This window comes from Gymnoscopelus braueri (assembly GCF_963280865.1).
Source record: "Gymnoscopelus braueri genome assembly, chromosome: 12".
In the NCBI taxonomy this organism is placed as follows: Eukaryota; Metazoa; Chordata; class Actinopteri; order Myctophiformes; family Myctophidae; genus Gymnoscopelus; species Gymnoscopelus braueri.
The window spans coordinates 42,189,447-42,214,010 of record NC_137614.1 but is presented as its reverse complement, the minus strand read 5'-3'; the positions used below and the strand labels follow the sequence as shown (position 1 = coordinate 42,214,010).

General features: G+C 42.9%; 1 protein-coding gene across 2 annotated transcripts; it reads right to left on the bottom strand.

The window, feature by feature from the left end:
- Positions 1-2,460: 2,460 nt before the first annotated feature.
- LOC308097110 (Krueppel-like factor 15) lies at positions 2,461-24,227 on the bottom strand. Of its 2 annotated transcripts, XM_080444706.1 has the most exons (4): positions 23,997-24,227; positions 20,403-21,926; positions 6,846-7,050; positions 2,461-6,215 (listed from the first exon to the last, which is right to left on the bottom strand). In XM_080444706.1, the coding sequence occupies exons 2-3, from the start codon at positions 21,872-21,874 to the stop codon at positions 6,882-6,884; spliced, it is 1,641 nt and encodes a 546-aa protein (XP_080300832.1). In that variant the 5' UTR covers positions 21,875-21,926; positions 23,997-24,227; the 3' UTR covers positions 2,461-6,215; positions 6,846-6,881. The 2 variants fall into 2 exon arrangements, with proteins under 2 accessions (XP_080300832.1, XP_080300831.1); XM_080444705.1 differs by having other exon boundaries at positions 2,461-7,050.
- Between the last annotated feature and the right edge of the window lie 337 nt (positions 24,228-24,564).

Genomic DNA, 24,564 nt, shown 5'->3' with positions numbered 1-24,564 from the left:
GCTTATGCACAGTGACTCAGCGAAAACAAAACAGATGCTTCATTAACAGGCTGAGGGGAAGGAGGGAAGAAAGGGCTTAGAGATGGAGAAGGAAGGGAAAGAGGACATGAACGGGGAGAGAGGAGAGTGGTGTTGAGGCTGGGGAGTTTGCGATCCATGTGGTATGAATCTGCCGTTAGCATTCCTCCTGTCTTCCAACTGTTATGTTTCTTGTGCAACTTTATGGGAAGCAATGTATTTCCTCACTTTCATCCTTCAACCGACATGGGGATATCAAACAAACATGCTGTTTCACCAAAGAGAAGCACATGAACATTGTTGTTGTTTGAAGACGATTTCAAGCGTGCTCCAGACAACCTGCGCCAACCTTGAAAGTAGAAAGGGAGGTGAATTTGGCCTGTGGCTGTAGGGCTCACTGTATGAAGACTTCTATCTGTTGAAAAGCCAAAGAAGGGTGCTCGGTGGTGCAAGGGTAAAGTTCCTGTGCACCATCGCAGAGACTGGGGGCATATGAGCACAATTGGCCATGTTCGCGGCTTCTGCATCATTGACTCCTAGGCTGGGGCAGGGCTTGTCAGCAGGGGATTTCGAATGAGGTACTCCTCACCTGTGGGTGGAGGGTGGATGTGCTACTTCCCCCTGGTCGGGGCTCCTTACTGGCAGGTGAGCCAGTAGTGCTAGCAGTGACAAATCTACACAGAAATAGAAATGTGTGGGTGTTTGGGGAATTTGAGATTTGGGATTGTAAGAAAATGGGGAAGACAAATTGGCTACTCTGAAAAGAAAATAAAAAAAGAGAAAAAGAAAAAGCCAAAGATTTTCATCACTTAAGTACAACACACGTTCAAATCTAGAACACGGCTGCTGCTGAAAAGTTCAGTTATTTGGAATGTATGTTCTATTCAAAAGGGAGGTAATGAATTCAGTACAAACGCGGATGGACAAACTCTGAATTCAGTGCATGCAGAAGGAGAGGAAGCGATACAGAGGAGATAACATGAGGTTTACGTTTGTGACTCTGAGATCAAGGTGTCAGATAAGAGATAAGAGATAACATGGTACGATAAGATGGTATATGCTCTCTCTAGAGGGAACAGTTTCCCCATGTTGAATACCTGTTAAGTCAAGAGTAAAGATGCAAGTTCTAGTAAATTGTGACTACTTTTGCAACAGTCTAAAAGCCCAATGATCTATTTCTGTTTGCTTCTATTTGGGAGATGTATTAGTAGTTTCTGATTTGCCCTCGGAACTGATATCCATAAAGATGACAGTACACGAATACTAAGACATACTAGATACTGATATCCTAGGAGCCAGGTCACCGGGTATTAACAGGTAAACATACCTACCTCTTTATCTGGGACCAGTGTACACAATTACCACACACTTCCGGTGGTTCTAGGGGTTTTCACAGGCAGTGGTGGAAAGTAAGTAACTACAGTAAGTGCATTTACTCAAATACTGTACTTAAGTACACTTTTGAGGTATTTTTACTTTACTGGAGTATTTTCCTACCCTCCTAAAACTTTTTTTGGAATTGTGCGTAATGACTGTTTTTTTGCTTTTGGTACTATAAGTATGTGTTGATTCCAATACTTTTGTACTTTTATGCAAGTAAATGTTGAATGCAGGACTTCTACTTGTAACAGAGTATTTCTTCATTGTGGTATTGATACTTTTACTTAAGTAAATAATGTGAGTACTTCTTCCACCACTGTTCCACCACCAGAGTTTAGCTGGTTTTGTTTATTTACCCCCCAGAAATTGTGCCTATAATGACCAATGGTGTAAAGTAACTAAGTAAATTTACTCAAGTACTGTACTTTTTTACATTTTTTTCAGTACATTTACTTCTACTCCACTACATCTCAGAGCAAATATTCCTTTACCCCACTACAATTATTTGAAAACTTTAGTTACTAGTTACTTCTGATTCTGATTATTATTACAAAACATACATAATGCGACGCATTGTGAGCTTGTAAATCTGCTCCAAAAGATTTTTATACATTTTATACATTTGAAAACTTGTGAAATGGGGCATTCTGCATAATGACTTTAAGTACATTTTGATACCAATGCTTTTGTACTTTTTACTCAAGTACATTTAGAATTCCGTAACTTTTACTTGTAACAGAGTATTATTTTCTACAAAGCAGTTTTGATACTTTTACTTAAGTAAAAAATTTGAGTACTTTTTCCACCACTGATAATGACATAATCAACCTACAGAGGTGGCTAATACATCTAGGCGTGATAGTAAATTAATGAGACGCATAGATGAATAAATGCATCAAATATGTCATGATACCGTGTATATAGTTGATTTAGTGATGTAAACATGAACGTCTCACACATTTTATTCATTTTGAGGATTAATATTCATGTCAACATAAAAACGACCATGATCAACTGGAATTGATACAGTACAATCTACTCAAAATCAAACAGAAATCTAGGTTTATTTAAGTTTTTATTTTTATTTGTAAATGCATTCATGTAGTAGAACAAAGAAAACAAAAATAGAACATTTTATATAACTTTTGGCTTGTTCTTTGTATGGAGTTTACATAGCACATACATAGCACAGAATTATCATATGGTTACATATAATTATAACATATTTACATTTATAACAGAGTTGTCATGTTTCATGATGTGTTGTGCTGCAATTTAGAATAGTTTATAGATATTTTACTTTGAAATATTTTATACGTATGTCATCCAGTCAATTAAATGTTTAATACATTTTCATGAGAGAAATGTCATTCATTAATTTTCATGACTTTTGTGTAACACATGGAATGTGCTTTGTAAACCCCTAGCAAAAAAAAGCGTAAGTTAGAATTTTTACAATATATTGAATTATCATGTTATTTACATTTTTTTTTTTTTACATATTTGTAGAAATTATTTTCATAACTGCAGAAACGATTAGAAGAATATTTCTGTTCCAGATGCATGTACAATATTTACATACATTCATGAGCATACATAATAACACTAATTCATAAAAGCTTTGTTTTTTCTTTCTTTTCATATTGCATGGAAGGAATGCCTTGCAAAGCATATATTACAGAGTTGAACACTTCATACATACACGTTGCCATCAAGGCACATTGTACCTCCAATAGCGTATGTCAAGCATTTGATGTAGCAAAAATAAAATAAAATAAAAAACATACATGTTTCTTATTCCCTAACCTAAAGTTCAACATTCCCTTGTTCAAGTTATTTAGATGTCTGTTGGCAAAGTTGATGGCTTGCCTCCACTTGATTTAACCACATACGTAGTTGACCAGGGTCCCACAACGCACTATACTATAGGTCCGCTTTCCCTCTACACAGAGTCTCTTCGTAGAAAATAGCTATAGGGGCCGGGGGGTGATATTGTTTGTTAAAATAAGTTCTATATTCTGATAGTAATCATTTCTATAGACTAAAGAGTGTTTGTTCAGTAACAGGGGTCTCCTCAGCTCTTTACTAAACAGAAAATTCAGGTTGGGATCCCAATTATACCCAATCAGGAGAAAGAACTCATACTGTACGGGATACAATTGTGGGGTTCTCTCTCCTGATTAGAAAATGTATTTCTGTTTACTTAAGAGCTGGAGAGAGACGGGGGGACCCCTGTTACAGAACAATCACTGTATTGGAATATAGACCTTCAACTTTCAACAGCAACAACAAAAAAACATATCACTTACACCCTCTTTAAATGAACAGTCAGGTTTTATAGTACATCTCTGATTTTCTTTTTCCAGAAGCCATATTGCGTCCCTCCTTTTACTGTAATCCAAATGAAACCAATCCATTAGTATATTAACTACACCCTGACCCAACTGTTCTCTTACAGTACAAGTAGAAAGCATATTTCTTTGGCAAAGCGATGTTAGTGATAAATTATAGGCTATGGTATCTGTTCTTTGGAGGCTTTGACAGTCCATCAAAATTAAAAACCCAGAATCCGCATAGCTTCGATTCTTCCATGAGACATAAATATGGTGTGACGAGTCACATTTAATCTCAATTAAACTTGATTTAGTGATGAGTGACAATTACAGCTAAAAGACATTTGGAGAATTTACGCTGCGGCACCGCACATCTTCACAGTTACTGTATGTTTGGCAACTGGTCCATGTTTTTAAGAGGAAAAGCTTTGTAGGGTTGTAGCAGTGGGAGAGATAATTACAGAGTGACAGTAAGTGTTGCATTGATTGATATGGCACTTCACAGGGATCGCAGGCTATTGTAAACTGGCTAGCAATTGCTGTCAATTTGCCTCGCTGCCCCATAGCTTTACAAATCAGTCGTTACTATTGTTCTCAATCTCGACAGTGGCTTTGATATCTTAATACGTCTCTGTGACAATGTTAACCATCTCTCCAGGCCATGAAAACCACAAGGTCAATGACAAGTTCAGGGAGACCAACAATGCAATTTTGTGGTTTGGCTAGAAGGTTATTGGAGAAGAAATATGTTTTATTCAAGTGCAGGTACATAACTCTAGGGCCCCAAATCTGTTTGGTGAGTGGCATCTGGCATGTTATGTTTCCATGACACCCTTACCGGGTGCTACATTTCATGTTTGTTAATTGCTGTAGCAGACATGCACTCCTCTGAAAAGTGAACATTGAATTAAATATTTAATGAAGCTGACATTTCTACCCAGATTCTTTTCAATACAAAAAGGCCAGGTGTACAATGAATACTCTTTGGATCAGGTGGAGCATTTCAACATCACAACTTCATGCCAAGATGACACAAAGTCACAGTTACTCAACACTGTCGTCTGTCGCTGATTAAAAGGCAAAGTCATCAGAACAAATCATTTGTGCGTGTTTCTATGCAGACTGGTGCGATACGGGTGCTACAGTATACAGGTGCTATGGACGTTACAGAGATGTTTTACGGGTGCTATACGGGCAGCCATAGTGAGTCTACATGTTGAAGTGTCCCTGAGCAAGACACTTGAACCCCTAACAGCTGGTAGATCAAAAGGAGGCTGTTGCCCACCCCTGTCTGGCTGTTGGAAAAGTCAACCCAATCCCATGAATAGTTCTGGTCCATAAATCTTCATAGAAGCATTTAGTCCAGAATGAAGCCCTATCTGTTTAACAGCTCAATAACACACACAAACACATCATGAATTTAAAGACATATGATGCTTAGTATCAGTCTCAGTATCGGTCCGATACTACTACTGGCCACGTTTAATCCAATACGATCCATTTGTTAAAATTGTGCCTGAAACATCAAGTACAAGCCAGTACCCACACTTAAAATCCCCAGTGATAACTGATCAATTTGTAAATCTGTTTCTACAAATGTTAATAAAATGGACCATTATGGCTCCATTTGGATACATTTGTACACTCTCAGAGTTAAATTGACACTGAGGATCTTTCTGTGTTTGAGGTACAGGGTGTAAAGAGAAGCAGCAGCATGTTGAAGTAATGTGATAATAACAGTAGCCAATCAGCTGACTGCAGTCATCATGTCAGCTGTGTGGAGGAATTTGAAAATGAAAGGGGAATTGTTTTTCTAGTTTTTTTTAAAGCTCTGCACTATTTATAGAGTATTTGGAGGCTTGACAGTTAAAAAAACTATTATTATTCCAAATTATCTAAAAATAGGGCCCAGGTTTACGAAACAAAACAAATTGCAGACATAGATATAGAGTTGGTCCCCCTTTGCTACTGTATTCTCCACTATTCTGGGATGGTTTTCCACTGGAGTTTGCTTCCAGTCAGCTACAAGAAAAATTAGTGAGGTCGGACATTTATTTCAAAAGGATATGATTAAAGGTGCAATCCGTAGGTTTTATGTCCTACCCGGTATTTTAATCCATGTCTCCCACATGGGAAACCACATTTCTACCACACTGCCAAAGGGAATCCCCCCTTGACCAGTGGAAATATTGCTCATACTGTATGAGCTTCAGACAGAGTTAGTCAACTAGTAAGTGTCCTATCTGACTTCAGGGTCTAAATGTCTCACTGGAGATGCACTAGTTATATTGTATTAACATACTCTACCACACACATTGGTTAAAATAACAAGTTCTGGATTGCAGCTTTAAGGTTGGGGCTCTGTGCAGGCAGTTTCTCACTCATGTCAACAAACCATTTCTGTATGAGGGAGCATTTGTGTCTGTCTGTCTGTGGTGGTGGTGGTGGTGGTGGTGGTTGTGGGGGTTAGGGGTGATTGTCATTCTGAAACAGGAAACAGACTTCCACAAACTGTTGCCACAAAATTGGAAGAACACAATTGTCTAGAATGTCATTGTAGCATTAAGATTTCCATTCACTGGAAGAAAAGGACACTAATTAGAAACACTAATTAGAAATGGTGTCCACTGACTTTTGGTCATTATAGTGTACTTCCAGGCCCCGCAATGTCAAAACGTTTATAGCCACAAAGCTTATGAATTGTACAAGCATACACGCCAACAACCATCTGCACCTCAAAGTGTAAAAATACTCTGAACTGCAAATCTTTCTTTGAAAGCATCCAATTGTTTTATCTAAAACATTTTGAATGAGACCAAGAAAAGTAAAAACAAAAAAAAAACATTGTTGTAATATACAAGAAGCTTATTACACCGATGAGGGTGTCATGTCAAGTAACAGTTTTCAGCTTAGCTCAAGTCCTTTCTTCACCACCCAATAATTTATCACAGTACCACGAACGTGAACCGACGTTCCGACAGAAGGACCACTAATAAAACAAGATACGTCCAGATGTCCAGCCACGGTCTCTCTTAGAATGGATCTTCCCCCCTCTCCTCCCTCTCTCGCTCTCTCTCTCTGCTCACACACTCACACACTCACACACACACTCACACACACACGTGGGTGGGGTTGCTGGGGTCGTTGGGGTCAGTTTGCAGAGCGTCCTGTCCTGTTGCTTCGGGGAAAGCGGTGAACTTTGAGGTGTTTGGACAGGTGATCGCTGCGGGCAAACTTCTTCTCACAGACGATGCACTGGTACGGTTTCACTCCAGAGTGAGAGCGCCGGTGCCTGGACAACTCGTCTGACCGTGAGAACCTATCAGAATAAATGAAGGGTCATTTAGATTAATCTGAATTAAAAAACAACAACATTTTGGACAGAAAACTAAAAACGGTTTTATTTCTACAAAACACGCATGCGGTTTGAGGTTGCTCTGTGATTGCATTCCTGAAACAACCAATCAGAAATGAAGCACCAGGAATGCTTTAGATCTTGTTTAAGTCGCTCTGACTGAATGAAGCCCCAATGCTGGTTCCCATAGGACTAACGAAAAACCTTTTTCATCTTTGTGTGGAATATAATTTTTCAAGTGTAAAAATATTAGCATGTACCTATTTTCACCTATAAATCCATATTAAAAAGAAAATTACATGCGGGAGACCAAAGCTCTCCTGCTGCTGGAAGAGGGGAATCCCTGCTTGGCCAGGGGAGACATTGGGCTTATGAGCTTCAGGCAGTACTACTTCTCAACCAGTAGGTGTCCTACTGGACAACAGGGTCTAAATCTCTCACTGCAGATGCACTACTTATACTGCACGAACACACTCCACCACGCACATTAGTGAAAGCAAGGTTTTATTCTTTAAAACAAGTTCTGGATTGCAACCTCAAACATTGCACATGGTAGAACGTACAGCGCGGTAAAGCTTAGATAACACGAGGCCGAGATCAAAGAGAGGACAAGAGTCCCCACTGCCGTGTTTTGAATAGCAGAAAGACGGCCCGTCTTTCTACTATTCAAAACACGGCAGTTACGTCAGGAGCTGCGTGTTGGGGTAATGGGAGAGGTGCGTGTGTGTATTAACTTTGCCCGGTCTCAGGGAAGTTAACGCGGCCATTCCAGATTTAGCCCTCGGACACATGTGTGCCGTAAATCCGAGACGGGGGTCTATTCCTGATCTGGCCTGTCTATACCACAGAACAAACTGCATGCTACACGTGCAACGTGATGGCACGGTGGCAAACCGCTTCTCGTGTGTGTGTGCGTGTGTGTGTGTGTGTGTGTGTGTGTGTGTGTGTGTGTGTGTGTGTGTGTGTGTGTGTGTGTGCGTGTGCACGCGCGCCTGGGGCCAAATGTCCCCACAAGTATAATAGCATTTGAGAAATAGACGTTTGTAGGGACAATTTTCCTGGACCTCACCAGAGAAATGTTAGAGAATTCTCAGAGTTAGACCTTAACTCTTTGACTGCGGACGACGCGATAACGCGTCAAGTGCTACTTTGTCCAGTTGGCCGTCGACGCGCTGGACGCGCTGGACGCGCGTTCATTGTTTAATCTCTGATTGCGCTATGCTGCTTAATATTCAATGTTATTCTCGAGTTCCACTTACTTCACGGACATCTGCATCCGGTTTCATGACCTGGATTCCGTTTCCGGTTTTTGATTCTTTTCCCCAGTCATTTTCGTCCAAAATAGGTAAATAAACGGTCTTTCACACGGTATGACGGACAAACGGACAGTTTCTCTTCTATAATCTATGGTCTGGGTGACGATCAGTCATCGCCGTCGTATATCACAACGTAATTTTCGCCGATCAAAACAATGGGGGGGACGTCACATCCGTTTTCATGTTTTTCCTTGTCTAATCTATGAAGAAGGGTGAGAGAGACCCAACGACATGATCAAAGCTGTCATGTGCTGCGCTCTAGTGGCGGATTTGTGCTGGGTCTTTACATTATGTGTCCTTAAATTATTTTCATGAGAAAAATTCAAAATATAAAAATAAAAAAACACGAAAATTGCTGGCACTGGGGGAGTACTTTATGAAAATACTCTGGCAGTCAAAGAGTTAAAGGTTGGGTTTAGGGTTAGGATTAAACATTTAGAAGTTAGGTTTAGGGGGTTAGGGTTGGAGTTGAATTACACTTTGTATGCCAGTGTCACTCGCCAAAAATAGCAGATTTACAAGCTTGTAGAATTGCTATTTTTGGTTTTAGGGTTAGGGTTAAACATGGCAAAGAAGTTGTATAAATGGCATTCATAAAATAACTGTCTTAAAATGTTGATGTCTTCATAATACGTGTGTGTGTGTGTGTGTGTGTGTGTGTGTGTGTGTGTGTGTGTGTGTGTGTGTGTGTGTGTGTGTGTGTGTGTGTGTGTGTGTGTGTGTGTGTGTGTGTGTGTGTGTGTGTGCGCGTGACGCATGCTTGAGTGTGTGTGTTTGTCTGCCAGTTGTGTATATCTTGTGTGTTAGTTAAAGAGTAACGGTCAGTTGAATGTGTAAATCTATAACCCCATATTGGTTTGTTTACACACAGCAGCATGAGGCCTTCTTCCCATGAAGGTGATAATTCACAGAGAAGTAGAAACATCACTCGCACTTATTCACAGACGTTGGGATTTCACAAGAGGCCCGTTTATCTTTTTAAAGGCCGGCAGTAAACGCGTATCCTAATGAAATGGGGGCGATTGGGGGAGATAAGCAATGTGGCTAATGGGTCGCGCGGCGATGGAATTTGAACTGAAGTGACACTGTTTTGTTCCTGGGACCGCGTTTGCCTTTGTCGCGGCCAGGGTGGCTGGCCAGCGGTCAGTGAGATTTATAGCCGAAAGGGTTGCCGGTTCAATTTCCGAGATGGAAAGTTAAATTCCAACCAGGTCTGTGCTGGCTGAACTATGTGTATCTACCCTGTAATGTCCTCAGTGTAAATTTAACTAGGAGATAGGACCACATGGACTTGTACGGGTCCATTTGGCTCCATTTGAGTTAAGAGGATTTCACTCTGTCGAGCAACTGACTGACTGTGGAACAAGTATTGCAGAACGATACATTAGGTTAGCAATTAGCATCCCTTTCAGTGCAAAACAAATCCAGAATATTAATTTAACTTGAAACTTGATAATAAAACGTAATACTCAAGTGCGGCTGCTGATTAATTATGTTTATGACCACATCTTGAGCCATTTCAGACAGTTAACCGTCACCATTATTACATGTACAAGTACAACTAGAGAACATGCAAGAATGTCTGTTTTGATCAGTTTCACTATTATCGCTATATCTACAGAATATAAAAGAAATTCTGGACCAAATGACAGACTATATTGGACCAAATCATGTCTAACAAGAACAATGTTCTCGGATTGGGGTCCCAGCAACAAAAATCCTCCTAAATGTATATCAAATTGGGGGTCCTTGAAATGAAAAAGATCAAGAATCACTGCATTAGTGGATTGATGTTTTACTGATGGAGCACTGATGCAGAAACAAGGGGACTTGTAATGCTTTTTTAATGATCGTCGCCCTTTGCTTAATTATGCTGAGGAAGACGTCTTTGAGTACGAGTGCTGGATGCTGGGAAGAAAAATGAAACAGGAGTCTCTAAGTCTGGAGACTGTGTAGGTTAACAGATGTGGCCTGAAACCAGAGGTTTAAATAGTGTTGTGTGTGTGTGTGTATGTATGTGTGTGTGTGTGTGTGTGTGTGTGGGGGGGGGGGGGGGGGGGGAGGGGGTCTAGCGGTTTTAAGGGTTAACAGGAGCTTTCTGTCAACAAACAGCGGGGAAGGCGTGTCACATCACAAACTGTACTGTACATTTTGAGGCTGTCACATACACACACATGGGCATGTGGGCGCACAACGTGCACCCACATGCCCCCTGCAGCGCACACGCACACGCACAAATGCATTATGCACATACAATAACACTAATGAACACATCGTACCTCACCTCACTCTTGTGTACACACACACACACACACACACACACACACACACACACACACACACACACACACACACACACACACACACACACACACACACACACACACACACACACACACACACACACACACACACACACACACACACACACACACACACACACACACACACACACACACACACAGAAACGTCCTACACACCCTAAAGCTGATGCTGTTCCATATCAGCTTCATGCTGGGACATGATAGAAAGCATGTACGTTATTACACTGACTCAACCTGGGCTGGGGCCCAAATATAACAAATATAACATACCACAGCACCTAACCCTAACCCTCTGAAGCAAATGTATTGATGTCTTATGCAAATACACACCAGGAGTGTTTTTCAAATCCATGGCCTGCCGAAGATTGATCATGTGGGGCGATTCTCTTCTCACTGATTCTGTCTCTTCACTCTCTTCTTAACACTCAACTTCCTTTTCTCTCTCTCTCTCTCTCTCTCTCTCTCTCTCTCTCTCTCTCTCTCTCTCTCTCTCTCTCTCTCTCTCTCTCTCTCTCTCTCTCTCTCTAAAGTGGTCTCTCAACTCTCAGGAGGGTCAATGAGTACATATAGTAGGGTTTGGGTAGGGGGTGGGGTGGTTGGGAACTTGAGCTTGATAGCCCTGTTTTCTCTGCCTCTCTAGACTGCGGTTGTCCCCTGGGGTAAAGTCAGTGTGGGTGCAGAACAACACACACACGCACACGCACACGCACACACACACACACACACACACACACACACACACACACACACACACACACACACACACACAGGTTTTGTCCTAGCTTGTCGCTGCCTATACAGAACGTACAGTTAAATGAGAATCATGCAGGGGGTGAAGTGATCACTGTGTGGAGTCCCCTCATTTTAAAGCAGCGATCCAAAACATATCTTAACCAATCTGTATGGTAGAGTACAGTATGTTAATACTATATCTAGTACATCTGCGTGGTTGGAGGTGGTCGCCCTACTCTTCCATTGAGACATTTAGACCCTGAAGCTCATACGCACCACATCTCCCCAGACCTTGGCCTAGAAGTTGGTCTCCCACCACCAGTACATGTTATTGTCCAATCACAGCTTAGTTCATGTATTGTACATAAACATAGACCATTTTGTCCACTAATGGTCGTCTTCTCCAAGCTCATTAAAAAGGTTACCGAACCTACTTAGAAATAAATGAGTCAATATTGGCTAAGCGTCACTCAGCCGTTAAGAAGACATGGGTGTTCGATTTGACTTTTCAAATCAATTTGCACGTTAAATGCATTCAAATGCAATGATAACAGAACTTTGAAAGAAAATAACGGCGTCGGGGAATGTAGTGCTTTGGATGACCAACTCAAGCAAGTAGATTTTCACATTGTATTAACTAACTATGAATAGAAGACAATGGTTTCCTCAAAGACAAAACAAACCGCAGTATGAGCGACGAGTCATAATCGATAAACTAAACATGCCAGAACACTGACAGGGTCCTCGGTCTTTCTGCTATAGTCTGTGCTCTACCAAGTATGTGTACACATTTCATGTAAAAATGGTTATGTAATGCCTGGCACGTGAATGTGAAACACCCATTCACGTGTCTTCGTTATTTAAACAGAAGCACTGTTTCACTGGTGGCATTGACTTATGGAATCACACATGTATAGATAGGGTCAAATCCCACTTGAGCCTTTCCTACTGTCTGCCTCTCCTACACTGTCTCCCTCTCAGCTTCCTCTCTATATATATATATACTGTATCTGTCTCTCAGTGGTGGAAAGTAACATTTACTTAAGTACTGTACTTAAGTACAATTTTGAGGTATTTGTACTTTACTTGATTATATCCAATTTCCAATGCTTTTACTTCTACTCCACAACATCTCAGAGAAAAATATTGTACTTTTACTCCACTACATCTATTTGAAAACATTAATTACTAGTTACTTTTCAGATATAAATTATGATATAATGAAACATACATTAACCACTTTAACCCTATTTTATACATAGGCTATTTGAAAATAGCCGATCTACAAGCTCACAACGCGTAGCATCGCGACGCGTTGTGAGCTTGTAGATCTGCTATTTTCAAATATTTAGTACTTTTACTTTTGGTACTTTAAGTACATTTTGATGCCAATACTTTAGTACTTTTACTCAAGTAAATTTAGACTTTTACTTATAATACTTATATTTTTTATATTGCAGTATATTTACTTTTACTTAAGTAAAGAATTTGAGTACTTTTTCCACCACTGCTGTCTCTCCTACACTGTTTCCCTTTTCAGACGTCCTACTGTCTGTCTCTCCTACACAGTCTCCCTCTCATAGGAGAACTCAAAACAGTCAGTTGACTGAGGAATCAAAGCCTGATTTATACTTCCTCGCATGGCAGTGTCGTATGCTGAAAATAGCCGATCGGCAACCTCGCTGGTGAGCGTGTCGGCCGGCTATTTTTGGTACGCAACACCGTTCTACGACAGAGTATGAACAAGGCACAAGCCAGCGACAAGCCTGATGTCATCGGTCACTCACACACACACACACACACACACACACACACACACACACACACACACACACACACACACACACACACACACACACACACACACACACACACACACACACACACACACACACACACACACACACACACACACACACACACACACACACACACACACACGCTGTTGTCACAGTAAACCTGAACACCACTGTCCATCACCGAGCCCACATCAAAGTCTGCATGCAGGTCTGCGTTCAAGTAGCACTCGACTGTGCATGTGTGTGCTTTGATGAGGAAGTGATAGCGTGTGTGTGTCCATTTGTTTAAGTGTACATGCTCTTTTATGTGTTTACGTGTACTTTAGTTTGTGCCACAGCAGCCACACATAAATAAATATATTTTGTGTGTGTGTGTGTGTGTGTATGTGTGTGTGTGTGTGTGTGTGTGTGTGTGTGTGTGTGTGTGTGTGTGTGTGTGTGTGTGTGTGTGTGTGTGTGCGTGCGTGCGTGTGTGAGTGAGTGAGAGAGAGGGAGGAGAATGTACTGTAAGTACCAACACCTTTAAGTGATTTTGACAGTATGTGTCACAGCAGGTTGTGTGCATGGGTCCAGCCATTTGAATTCCTCAAGCTCTATTTACTCCAGTAGCAACAACACATGAGCTTCTCATGTTACCAGAGACTAGAGGCATACGGTTCCCCTCCCTCTAAACCCCGTCCCTATACCTCTCGCTCCCTCTAAACCCCCGTCCCTATACCTCTACAGTACTACAGCAGGTCCTCCACAGGGGAGGAGAGGCAGAGAGGAGGAGAGGAGAGAAGGAGGAGAGGAGAGGGTGAGATACAGTATAAGCTCAGCAGGTTTGAGCTAAAATATGACCAGATACTCCCACACTTCCAGTAGGCCACGGAAGAAGCGGCAATGGTAGTATGGTGACGCTACTATTACAGGTCGCTTTATGTTTTGGCCTGTAACTCTTGAACTGTAGGTCGTGCAGCATGTTTTTTTTTGTTTTCCCTGGAATCCTTGGATCATGACACAGCATTTTCTTCAAAACACACTTTTTGCTACTGTTATATGGCCTGGCTCCTACAAATCTGGAGTCATCTGATAAACATGTATAATTCATGTATCATTCTGATTTTTCATATTACATTCTGATTGGCTAAGATTGCCGTCAGAATTTTGCAAAAAAAGCATCTGATGTACCCCAAGGTGATTACACTGATACCAATTGTCGCAAACAGGGTTCAGATACTCCATACTGTATTATGCCTGCATAATTGCCTTAAAAAAATGGTGGGCGGGCCACTTCTGGGTAGTCAACCCAGCCTGGCAGAGATGAGCGCACTTTTCTAGTTTTTAATTCAACTGTGAGCGTACATGTAAATGTGGATTCATTCACTCTGAGGATTTTTACAGTGTATGTAAAGGTAAAGGTTACGTATCACAAGACTAGATTGCAAGCAAGTGTTCCTTTCGTTCTCTGTGTGTTTTGGTAAAGGTCAGCTTGTTTTACATTTAAATGGCAGTGTGGGGATTTGTACACACAGCTAATTTAACACTGTAGTGCAGTGGTTCTCAACCAGTGGTCCGGGGACCACCAGTGGTCCTTGAGGGGGTTCCAGGTGGTCCCCAGCTAAAGGATGTTGAGTTGGAAACCAAATGGACCCTTATAGATCTTTAACCATTTGGTTGGAAAGCAAATGGACCCTTATAGATCTTTAACCATTTGGTTGGAAACCAAATGGTTTCCAACCAAATGGTCATTTTACGCTCACAATAGTTAAATTATTGTTAAGCATAATCATTACTTAATTTACAAGAAGTCACACAATTAGAGAATGTAGAAGAATTGTTATTTTCATCAACATTTTGCCCTCTCCTATGGTACCACATCAATACAGCATGGAATTGTGGACAAAATCGTATCCAATGACAACAAAGTTTTGGGTCTGAGAGGCTAAAATCTCATCAAACGGTGGTCCGTGGCTCAAATGCAGAATAAATAATGGACCTTGATATGAAAAGGCTTGAAAACCACTGCTGTAGTGTACAAATGGCCGTTTCTTATACTGTGACCTTTTGAATGGTGCTGTGTGTATGATGCATTAAGAGCCACTTAATAGAATTTCCCTACCACAATTCTATCATGGACAGGCATGGCATAATAGGCTTTACGGACCAGCGGCCCAAGACAGCAGCTTTAATGCAATACCAACACAAAATAAACAATACAAAACAATATATGTTCAATTCAAAGATGAACATACTTCTCGGCTGTCTAGCTCAATGTCTCCCTCTCAGCTTTCCTGCTGTCTAGCTCTCCTACAATGTCTCTCAGTCTGATTCTCCTTGATGTCCCACCATGTCTTGGTCAAAATGGTATTGGCCTCTGTGAGGCCTGATGGATGGAGCGATGAGTTGTACAATGTTCCGGTTATATTAACCCACAAGGACACGGTGCAACAGCATGAGCGGTTTGAATTAGTTGCCAAGTTTCCAAGTTGCCAAGATTAAATAATTGTGAAATATTTGTCGATTTTGGAGCAATTCATCGGCGCCACAAATTACACCACAAATTTCCGGCGGAGGGGGGGGAGGGGGTGCCGGGGGGAAGCTCAATAAAGGTTTCACTTATTTCTATCCAAAACATCATCCATACTGTTGGAGCAGCATCAAACAGTGTATAGCAGTGGTCAATCATTGGACAGATGCCAGCACACTCAGTTGTACTAAACCAGGGGTTTTCAACAGGTGGTCCGTGGACCACTTGTGGTCCCTGACCATGTTGCAATATGTTTTTTTCTTCTTGTTCCATGGAACAGTGCATATTATCGACCTGGTGACCTATGATGACATGTCAATGTTGTCAGTTTCTGGGAAGTCGGAGGTCAAGAAATTCCACAGAAAAGGGAGTTAGAATCTCAAGACGAGGAAGTGTACCGGATTGCCTGATGGAGTCATCATTATTAGGAAATGTGGCCATATAATTGCATGTGTCTGTGTAGTCCATGGACCACTGGTTGAGAAACAGTGGGATGTATCATGGGATGCATTGCATACAGTAGCAAGTGTTAGCATAGCACTAATCTTAGCTCTAATCTCACCCATCACAACAGTGGTCCCCAGGTTGATTCTTAATCAGGGTGGTGGTCCCTGGTTCACAATCAGTTGAAAACCCCTGTACTAAACCATAGGGCTGTGCAATTAACCAGAAATATATCAAAATCAACGCTTAAAACCAATAACCGACTTAATCTTGTTCATGTAGGTTAATTGAATAATCGAGAATCTGTTTTGAATTGGCGCAAAAACGTCCAATAATTATTTTCTAATCGACTAAATGGATTAGTCTGATTAACCACTTAACCCTGTATTATACTTCGTTGTACAACGGTGGCAACGTGCAAAAATAGCCCAGCCCTACTACAGCAGTACCAGAGTGCTACAGTTAAATGAACAGGCAGTGTATTGTGCACAGGGCAGATAGTGGCCCAGCTGGACAGGGTTGGTTACATGTGGAGTGGATGTTAAACAGCTACAGCTGTGATAATGCCACTGTCATCCCACCATCCACCCAGCTGCTGTTGCCGGGGGCAACCAAGGCCACTGATAACACCTGGCACAGATGCGGGACTTACTGCTGAGCAGAGCCAAACTTATCTGATACCGCCCCCCCCCCCCTTCACACAGAATGGAAAAAAACTAGCAAAAACTGTCCGCATACACATATACACTCACTGAAAAGAACACACACACACACACACACGTTTGTATTATATTTATAACCATAACCCTAAAGCCGTCTATTTTCAGTGTGTGACAAGTATAAATCAGGCATAACTCCAACCCCAACCCCCTAAACCTAACCTCTAAATGTTTCATCCTACAGTAACTTTAACCCCAACCTGAATATTTACCCAAATGTAAGCCTATGTAACTAAATGTAAATGTAAACTCCTCAAATCTTTTTTTAACCATAAAATAACCTTTTCTCTTGGAAAATGGTCCTAAGAATGTCCTATTTCTCAAATTCCACTATACTTGTAGTAACGCACGCACGCACGCACGCACACACGCACGCACACACGCACGCACAAACACACGCATCGTGGGTAATAAAACAACAACTTATAAACGTGGTTTATAATCTTTGAAAGCAGGATACAGGATTTCCGACTGAGAAGATGTGTGTCTGACGAATAACAGAACCACATCACACTCATTTGGGGACCCCCTAAAACCCGTCATAGATCCCTGGAGGGGTTTGATAGAACAAAAAAAAGATTCATCACAGATGGATCATATTGAATTAGCAGGCCACAAATGTCTGCCAAAGTAAAAGAGTAACTAATAAATACTTTGAACTTCATACTGCAACAGGCCAGTTGCGTGAGTGTGTGTGTTTGTGTGTGTGTGTGTGAGTGCACACACACGTGTGTGTGCAACACAGAGAGCATATATCAAGTTGTTGCAGACGGAGAACAAACAAGTGTGTGTCTGCCAACACGGTGCAAAGTCTGAATGCAACTTCAAAAGCCTCCCTATCTAATCTACAACTCCTGCCATGGCAGGAAAAACACACCGATAACAGTTACACGACCAGAACAAATTATTACCTCAAGTACGACAGTGTCACTCACTGAAAACAGCAGAAAACTGATGTTTTCTGTGCGTCACAACATCATGCGAAGGCCTATCGATTTAGTATTGGTGTGTAGAATGTAACCCTACACTATCTCTATCTGTCTCTATCTACGTACAGTACAAGCTGTTTGTGATGTATGTTAAGATTCAAGATTTGTGTCTGTCTGTTGCATCAGTGGTTCTCAAAGTGGGGTCCAGGGACCCTTGGGGTTCCTGAAGGGGTTCCACAGGGACCCTCACAGGGTCCATTTGGTTATGGGAGTTATGGGGGTCCTTGTAATTAAAAAGTTTGAGAAGACATCCTATACGAGTACACAAGAGTAAAATTATTTGGTTTACGTACTGTATATGTTTTTATAGTCTTCCCGTCAAAGAAAGAACATTTTATATTTGCTAAACTAGAAGTTCGAGCCACTATGCAGCTCTCACATCTAGAGTTCGGGCGCTATATGTCCAAATATGGACATATCAGTCGGATCGGCGGTTCTGGACAATCGCACGACTCAGCAGCGGGAACCGAACTCCTTGAATAATGTCCCGATGCGCATGCCGTGTTTGAAGTAGGTCCCATATATGCACCATGACCATATATGGGCATAGTGGTCGGATCTGTGGCTCTGGACAACTGGATCTCCATATATGTTTATATATGGGCAATGGGCATATTGGGTTTGTCTATGGTTATATCTGAGTCATAGTGACATGCCTATATATGGGCATATCTGGTTTGTTTATGGTTATGTCTGAGTCATAGGGACATGCCTATATATGGCCGTATCAGGTTTGTTTATGGTTATGTCTGAGTCAGAGTGACGTGGCCGTGGTCCTGCCTATATATGGGCGTATTGGGTTTGTTTATGGTTATGTCAGAGTGACGTGGCCGTAGTCCCTCGCCCGCCGGCCCTCCCAGCAGCCAATTTCAATATCAGCATAGCACTAAAAGTGATTTTTTTTTTACACAACAAATGTGCTTTCTACAGTGGTTCTTTTGAATGGCTAGGATGGTCGTCATACAAAGAACCTGTTAAGCCCCCTGCACGCTTTTATGGAGGTTCTCTACTGGTTCCTCATAGTTTAGGCACCTCTAATATAGCCTGGAAACCATGACGAATCTGCCAGTGCAAAAAAAAAGAGAAAAAGAAGCCCTCAGCAGATTTGGTCTGGCCCCGCTCGGTTGTGATTGGATTCCCCTGCCCCCGAAGTTGTGGGGCATCAATCAGGGCCCAGTACGCAAATATGGGGTGGGTTTATCACCAGAGGTATTCGCCCCTTGGAAATGCAGGTTCCACACAGAGATTCCTGACTAATATCTACGCAGTGATATTAGTCTGGCAATGCCAGGCTACCTCTAATAGTTCTATACAGTATCATTTGACAAAGGTTCTGTATCCCCCTATCATTATACGAGCCAAAGACCCACTTTTAGAGCTATTTAGAAACTGTTTCTACATTGTGTTTGGGGAACCATTTCTTTTTTTGGGTGTGCTATCCCTATCTTGTAGTCGTTACTTTTGTCGCACCTTTGTCAAATGGTGCGATATAGAACCATTTGAGGTATCTAAATTAAGCTGAAGAACCAGTAGGGAACCTCTAAAAAACTAATAAAGGGACTTAACAGGCTCTTTGTATGACAGCGGTGCTATAACGGTATATAGCACCTCAACCACCCCAAAGAACCACTGAGGAACCGCTGAAGAACCAATATTTTTTGGTGTGTGTGTTTAAGTAAGCAGAGCATTTATTTATTTGCTCCTTAAATGTTTCAACAGTCTGTCCTCGGGCAAATACTAAACGATATTTGCCCAAGGAAGACCATTTCGGGCCAAGCCGTTGCAAACAAAGGCAGCTTTTAATTCCAGATTAGATTTTTTCATCCTTCCATGAGTTATTGCCACACATGTGTTGCGTACAGTCTGTCTATCTGTCAATAGAAGAAGCTGATAGCCCTGTTGACCTGGATGTATGGACTTAAGATAAATGCGCTGACGCACGTGAACTTGATGTTGATGTATTTGATGCACTTTTGGTTGGAGTGGCGTCCCGTTTTCTGGAAGGTTGTAACTATTTACATGGATGACCATAGAAAAATGAACCAGTGGCTGTCATACATGCTTACACACATCCATTGGTTCAAGTGCCTGATTTGCCGTGCGAAGAGATTTTGGATTTATTTTATCATCCACTTAATTTATCATGTAGTTACCTATATTGCAAAAAAAAAGTCTAATAACAGCGTGGCTCCTATGTGGATCTTGGACTTAATGTGGCCAGTCTTAGGTTTCAGCCTGATCTGACCACCATTGACTTCCATTATAAAAAGAAAAAAAAAAGACATTTGGCACTGATCGGTCCACTCCAGACAGACAAAAGAACGCACAGACAGATCCGCTACTAGGCGGCTTGCCTCCTACAGAGCCACGCCGTAAGAAATCTGCCAATTTAACTCAGAGACCCTCAAGAGTTCAGTTGGCAGTCAGTAACTATTCTATCCCTATCTGAATCACAAACTCATGCACATATTCACAGATGCTCACCTCCATCCGCAGCCTGGCCACGTGCAAGCGAAGGGTTTCTCTCCTGTGTGTCTCCTCAGGTGGGCTTTTAGGTGGCTACTCTTGGTGTACATTTTATTGCAGCCGGGGAACGAGCACTTGTGCATTTTAATAAGGTCCGCTACAGAGCTCTTCTGGTACTTCTGGCCTCCGATGAGGAACCCCGCGGCGGAGCCTCCTCCGACCCCGGCTTCTCCCAGGCCCATGGGTTTTGCGGCGATTGGCACCGGTGCGATCCGGACAAACTTGGACGATCCGGCGTTCGTGCTGGCGAGGTTGCCGGGGGGCACCAGCTGAGGCACCAAGGCAAAGGTCTGCCCCTGGATATTAACGAGGAGCTGGGCTATTTTGATGTCTGAGGGGGTCTGGGCCGCTTGGGGAGGGGACTGCTGGGTGACGGGGCTGGACACGGCGCTGGGGCTGGGTTCTTGTTTGATCTGTATGGGCTGGATCTGCAATATGACCGGCATGCCGGACGCAGCGCCCGAACCCTCCGTGGAGACTGCCGGCGATGAACAGTTCTCCTGTTTAATTCCATCCATAACGTCACTATCTGAACTAGCAGGACTACAACTATAATCCGCGACTGACGCCGCGTTGTCCGTTTCAGTCCTCGATGATGGATGTTTGGTCTCTGCGAAGTGGGAGGAGTCTGGAGAGTGGACGCCACACGCCACCGGGACGGTCTGATCGGAGCTCTCTGACGCCCCGCCGGCGTCCCCGGCTAACGTCCCCGGGCTCTCTGCCTCCTCCGACGCCGGCGACATCCCTCCGTCGCTCCCCTCCTCGTCCTTCATGGCGGCGGCCTCCATGTTCTCCTCCAGGAACTCCTCGATCTCCTCCAGCGTGGGCTGGAAGAGCTGGTGGAGCTGATGGAGCTCCTCCAGGAACACGGGGAACTCGTAACCGTCTTCCTTGGCCTGCTGCTGCAGGAGGCTGAGCCTCTGCTCCCTCCTGGCCTCCCACGCCAGGCCCATGGGGAGCAGAGGGGAGGAGGAGGAGGACACGGGGGCGGAGGGCGGTTGGGAGGAAGACGGAGGAGCAGAGAGAGAGACATTTCCGCCACCGCCCAAAGAGGAGGCGAGAGAAGACTGCGACAGGAGGAGGTCCAACAGGCAGTCGTTGTGGCTCTCCCTGCCCGAGGAGCCGCTCCCGCAACTCCTGCTGTCGTATCCGGAGCCCAGGAAGTGCACCGAGGAGGGCGACGAAGACTCCGGACTGGAGCAGAGCGAGGAGCAGGGGCTGGACGACTCGCTCAGGTCATCCTCCGAGGCAAACGGCGACGTGGAGATCGTCGCCCCCTGGTGGAGGTGGTGGTGGTGGTAGACGCCCGCGTCGGTTACCATGGTGCCCGGCGACACGCCGCCGCGGTGACAGCGACGGCTGTAATCGGACACCGGAGAGCCGCTGAGGTACAGGAAGGTCTCCTCGCCAAGCGGCAAGTGATCCACCATTCCTGTCGGCTCTGCTCTGCACACAGGCTGGATGGATGGTGTCTTCTTCTCCCTGCAGAGGAGAACCAGGCGTTTGTTACGGTTCATAAAACAGGCTTTAGTTTGTAAGGTCAAGTCAAGTTACCTTTAGGGTCTAGCACACTTTAAAAAATGACAGCACTTGACCCAAAGTGCTTTTCAATCAATGATGACCAGCGACAACATGATAGTGCAGATAAAAGCATATACAAGTTTAAAACAAGTAAATCACACTATTAATAAAATAAAATAAAACGCTGTTTCTCATTGTGGGGTCTGGTGACCCCCAGGGGTCCTTGACGGGGTTCCAGGGGGTCCCCAGCAAAATTATTGACAATTAGGAACCAAATGGAACCCGTCACTTATAGCCTACATAACTGCAAGAGTGTAGAATGACCAAATGTTCCATTTGGTCCCAAATGAACACAGAAGATTTTACAGTACAGATTGGTATCCTAGAGATAAAAATGTTATCAAATTGGGTGTCCCTGAGATGAAAAAGATAATCACTAGCTGGTTTAGGCTACCATAGAGGCAACTTGGTTTGAAGGTGTAGCATGTCCTTGGTGTTGTGTAGAAACCTTGTTCCTTTATTCTTCTTTTTATTTTTAAATGTGCACTACTTTTGTGCAACACTCTTGTATGATGAAGTAGTAGGGCATTAATTTACGAAAGAAAAAACAGAAAAAGTTAAAATATGCAGATATGAGGTTTCTGCCTGACAGCATAGATGTGCACATGTGTGACACATCTTCAAGTGATTTGAAGCTCAAACTAAAGTGCTGCTTAAGCTTCATATTCCATCATAATATGATGGAATATGAAGCTTAAACAGCACTTTAGTTTGTTTGTTTCGGAGCTAGGCCAGTCATATTATGACGGCCTAGCTCCGAAACAAACAAATCTACACGTTTATTGTAGATCAGTCCTTTTCTGCAAGCTGCACTGTTTTACTGCGGAATGATACATTAGGCTCCAGGGAGCGTCGGCCACGTGCGAAGTGTCTGCTGTCAGAGTGTCAGCCAAATGGCATTTAAACGTGATGCTCGTGGAACAGGACAGTGCGCGATCAGTGCGTGTGGACACATTCACTGAGATCAAAGGCATTTAGTTATCCCCACAACCCACCAACAGTAGCCTATTGACATTCTGGACACCAGGTTAACTGTACATATTTTTTATGTTTTATTACTACTCGTTTATATGATGTTTTTGCATAGTATTGTATATTTGTTTGTCAATAAATGTTTCGATGAATTGAGTACAAAGGACCCCAATGGAAACAAGCCATAGTGCTTTCTTGGGTTCAATCCTTTCAGCAACCTCTTGTATAGAACTGTAGGCTACTTTCTGTGCTTTTTTGCAAACTGTTAATAAAGTAGCCTATTCAATCAATCAATCAATCAATCAATCAATCAAGTACGATCAGAACAAAATTACATAGGAAACCTACTGAAACCTTTATAACAACCCACTTATGATTTAAAAACACATTGGAATGGTTATAACTATGAAATTACACACATCAGTCAGTGAATGGATGGAAGTGCATGTTTGTGCGCTGCGCCCCCTTCTGTCAACTATAAGCTAAAGCCAAGTTGGCCGACAGTAACCCGCGGCGGACACGCGCTGTGCGTTCATCATATCACGCAAGATGGGACTATGAATATGAATTCCAATTCCATTTTTTATTTTTTTTTCATTTTTCAATTTACTTCTACTCATCTCAGAGACAAATATTATACTTTTACTCCACTACAATTATTTGACAACTTTAGACACTAGTTACTTTGTAGATTTTGATTATTATTACAAAACATACATTAACTACTTCAGCCCTATACATTTTCGGCCATTTGAAAAAGTATACATTTTATGCACTTGAACACTTGTGAAATGGGACATTCTGCATAATGAGTACTTTTACAGCTTTCAGTAGCCTACATTTTGATCCCAATACTTTTGTTCTTTTACTCAAGTACATTTTGAATTCTGGACTTTTACTTGTAACAGAGTATTTCTGCAGTATTGATACTTTTACTCAAGTAAAAAATGTGAGTAGCCTACTTTTTCCACCACTGCAGAGCGCACATTACGCACTTACCTCTGTGTGTGACTGTGAATAAACTACTTGTCCTTTCAATCGGCCTGTAAATCCTGGACCCAGCAGCTTGTCAGCTGTCAGATCGTCAGCATCGTGGGTCAGAAGAACACTGATAATAACTCCTTATTATACTCCTTATACTTATACTCCTTGCTCACTGTATGCGAGCAGCTTGCATGATCGCCGGACGGCTCGACCCGACGCGCTCCTCCAGTCGAGGTGTGATGTGGCCAGTTGTAGTACATTTACCGTCACATGATTGGAGCCGATGGCCGGGTTATAGTAGCATTCAAAGTAGGGGCTCGGCTTACGAAGGCTCGCCTGCTCTGCTCAGCGTCCATTGGCTGCAGACGACGAGGAGGCTGGTTCTCCAGTCCAAAAGCTCTCTGAGGAAGGGGGGAGAGAAAGGGAGAGAGGGGGAGGGAGAGAGGGAGGGAGAGAGAGAGGGAGGGAGGGAGGGAGAGAGAGAGAGAGAGAGAGAGAGAGAGAGGGGGAGTGAGGGAGAACGAGAGAGAGAACGAAAGAGGGGGAGAGAGAGAAAGGGAGAGAGAGAGAGAGAGGGGGGGGC